The sequence below is a fragment of the Monopterus albus genome, unplaced genomic scaffold (assembly GCF_001952655.1).
Source record: "Monopterus albus unplaced genomic scaffold, M_albus_1.0 scaffold1297.1, whole genome shotgun sequence".
NCBI lineage: Eukaryota > Metazoa > Chordata > Actinopteri > Synbranchiformes > Synbranchidae > Monopterus > Monopterus albus.
In genome coordinates, this window is record NW_018129175.1 from 581 (window position 1) to 2,967 (window position 2,387).

At 39.5% G+C, this 2,387-nt stretch overlaps 1 protein-coding gene across 1 annotated transcript; it reads left to right on the top strand.

Annotated features, from left to right (window-relative positions):
- The first annotated feature begins 1,050 nt into the window (after positions 1-1,050).
- Positions 1,051-2,045, top strand: LOC109953775 (GTPase IMAP family member 7-like). Its single transcript, XM_020589238.1, has one exon. The coding sequence runs from the start codon at positions 1,051-1,053 to the stop codon at positions 1,855-1,857; it is 807 nt and encodes a 268-aa protein (XP_020444894.1). The 3' UTR covers positions 1,858-2,045.
- The last annotated feature ends 342 nt before the right edge of the window (positions 2,046-2,387 follow it).

A 2,387-nucleotide genomic window follows, 5' to 3' on the forward strand; every position in this document is an offset into this window, starting at 1 on the left:
GCAAACCAACAGCTACACTATCTAAACTAGATGAGCAATGTACTTGATAAGTGACAATCTATAATCACAAGTTCAGTAAAATGAAACCATGGATATATTATTGGCCGGTTTCACTGGCCGTATGTTTCATCCCGGGCTTCCTACTAGAATGTTATTTTTAAAGTTTAACAAACTTTAGCAAAACAAAGTGTAACAACGAAGTAGAAGAAAACAAGAAATGGAATCGTGGTGACAGTTTAACTGAAGCCCTATAGAATTTAATGGTTACAAAATATAATCATTGAGCCTGTTCTTGCATACTTGTAATTAATTTCTATTCCACCAGGTAAACACATCTGTGCTGCTTTAATTTTGCCCTAAAGTTGCTGATTTGCTCCTTCTTTGCACCAGATATCATATCTCATGACTCATAAAGAGTGAAACAGGCATGACAAGATAAATGGGGTGTGTACAGGCATGAGATCACTCTCAGTAGACTTTTGGAATGCATTATTTCATACATTGTGCAGCGAGTCAGAAAGTGAAACCTTGAGAAACATATTCACATACGCCCTGGCAATTAATTCACTTTGACTAACTGCAACCCCACAGGTCCTTCACTTTTGACAACATGAATGATGAGTTAATTTTCAACAGCTACTTTTGTCAGAACTGAACACTGCATCTTAAGTTGTAAGAAACTTAAATTCAAGAAATAGCTGTCAAACACAGAAGCACTTTTGTACATACTGTGCTGTATATGCCTGTTGTAATGAGGTGTTTGTAGGCTTAGGGTGCCCAGACAGAGATTCATTTGAAGTCTCATGATGTAGAAAAGTTTGAGAACCACCATAAGCTGTTCTTGATCATTAATATGCTCTTGGATCCTTTAATCACATAAACTAATGCAGCTATTTTATTAGTACTCACTCCTTTCCCTTTTCATTGTGATTTATGACCAGTGAGGATTTTTGCTTTGTTGAGCTTGTGTGTATTTTTTTAAACATGAAAACAACCTAAACATAAATGTACAGTACTGATGGATAATATTCTCTTCTAGTGTCAAACCCAATGAGAATTGTCATCTTGGGAAAAACTGGAGCTGGGAAAAGCAGCTTGGCAAACACCACATTTGGAGAGGATGTGTTCAGGGTTTACGATTCTTCAAACTCTGGAACAAGAGAGTGCAAAGCAGTGACCAATACTATCAATGGAAGAAACATCACTTTGATCGACACTCCTGGTTTGTTTGACACAAATAGATCAGAGGAGGAGATGAAGCCTGCGATATTGAAGTGTCTCATGGAGTGCGCTCCTGGGCCTCATGCTTTTCTCATTGTGCTCAAAGTGGAGAAATTCACAGAGCAGGAGAAGGCTGTCATCGATAAAATTAGCAAACACTTTGGGGAAAAAGTATTTAGATATTCGACAATTGTCTTTACTCATGGAGACCAGCTCTCTGATGGAAAGACCATTAAGGATTTTGTTTACCAGAATGAGCTTATGCGTGACCTGGTGAAGAAGTGTGGTGATCGGTGCCACGTCATTGATAATAAATACTGGAAGGACAAACCACAGGGCGAATACAGGAGCAACAAGTTCCAGGTGGCTCAGCTACTCAACACAATTGACAAGATGGTGGAAAACAACGGAGGCTACTACACCAATGAGATGCTTCAGAGAGTGAAGGAAATAAAACAGCAAGAAGGGGAGAACATCAGACAGTCATCACCAAACATGACAAAGGAAGAGATCAGAGAGCAGGCTAAAGTCAGTGTGTTTAGGAGGATGTGGAGCAAAGTGGGAAATATTGGAGTTTCATTTCTGGGAGGTCTGTTTGGTGTAGCAGCCTCTGTTGCAAGGATTCTTTTCAAGTAAACAGATTTGTGCTACAAAGCCCTGTACCAGTACTTTCTCGTGAGTTAGTGTAGTGTCCACAAGTCCAAAGCAGACATGTTGGAAGAGATTTTTTATCTGAGGAACTCGGAATATTCGTAAAGCAATAGCTTTGATTCCAGGCATTTAGAAGCAGAAAAAATAAGACTCCATGCAAACTGCACTTTGGACTCCCTCTCCTTATCAGATAGAAAGACCTGATCCTGGCTCCAGAGGCCCTAAACTCCCTCTCTTCATGACTCCTAATGCACTTCTTAGACTCAGACCTCTGACCTTAGACAGTAAGTTTCATTTAACTCAAACAAGGCCAAGACCTTTGCTTCCCTTATGCGATTCCTTCCCAGGAAAACTCAGACATGAGAATGTCCCTGATTCCACACTGGAATGTGGGAAGTGCCATAAAAATTGGCTTAAAACTCGCTCTCTCTTTTATGGACAAAAAAAGTGTTTTGATGTGAAAATTTTGTTAACCAAGGGTTAACAAATAAATAAATGTCTGCTGTTTAAGATGA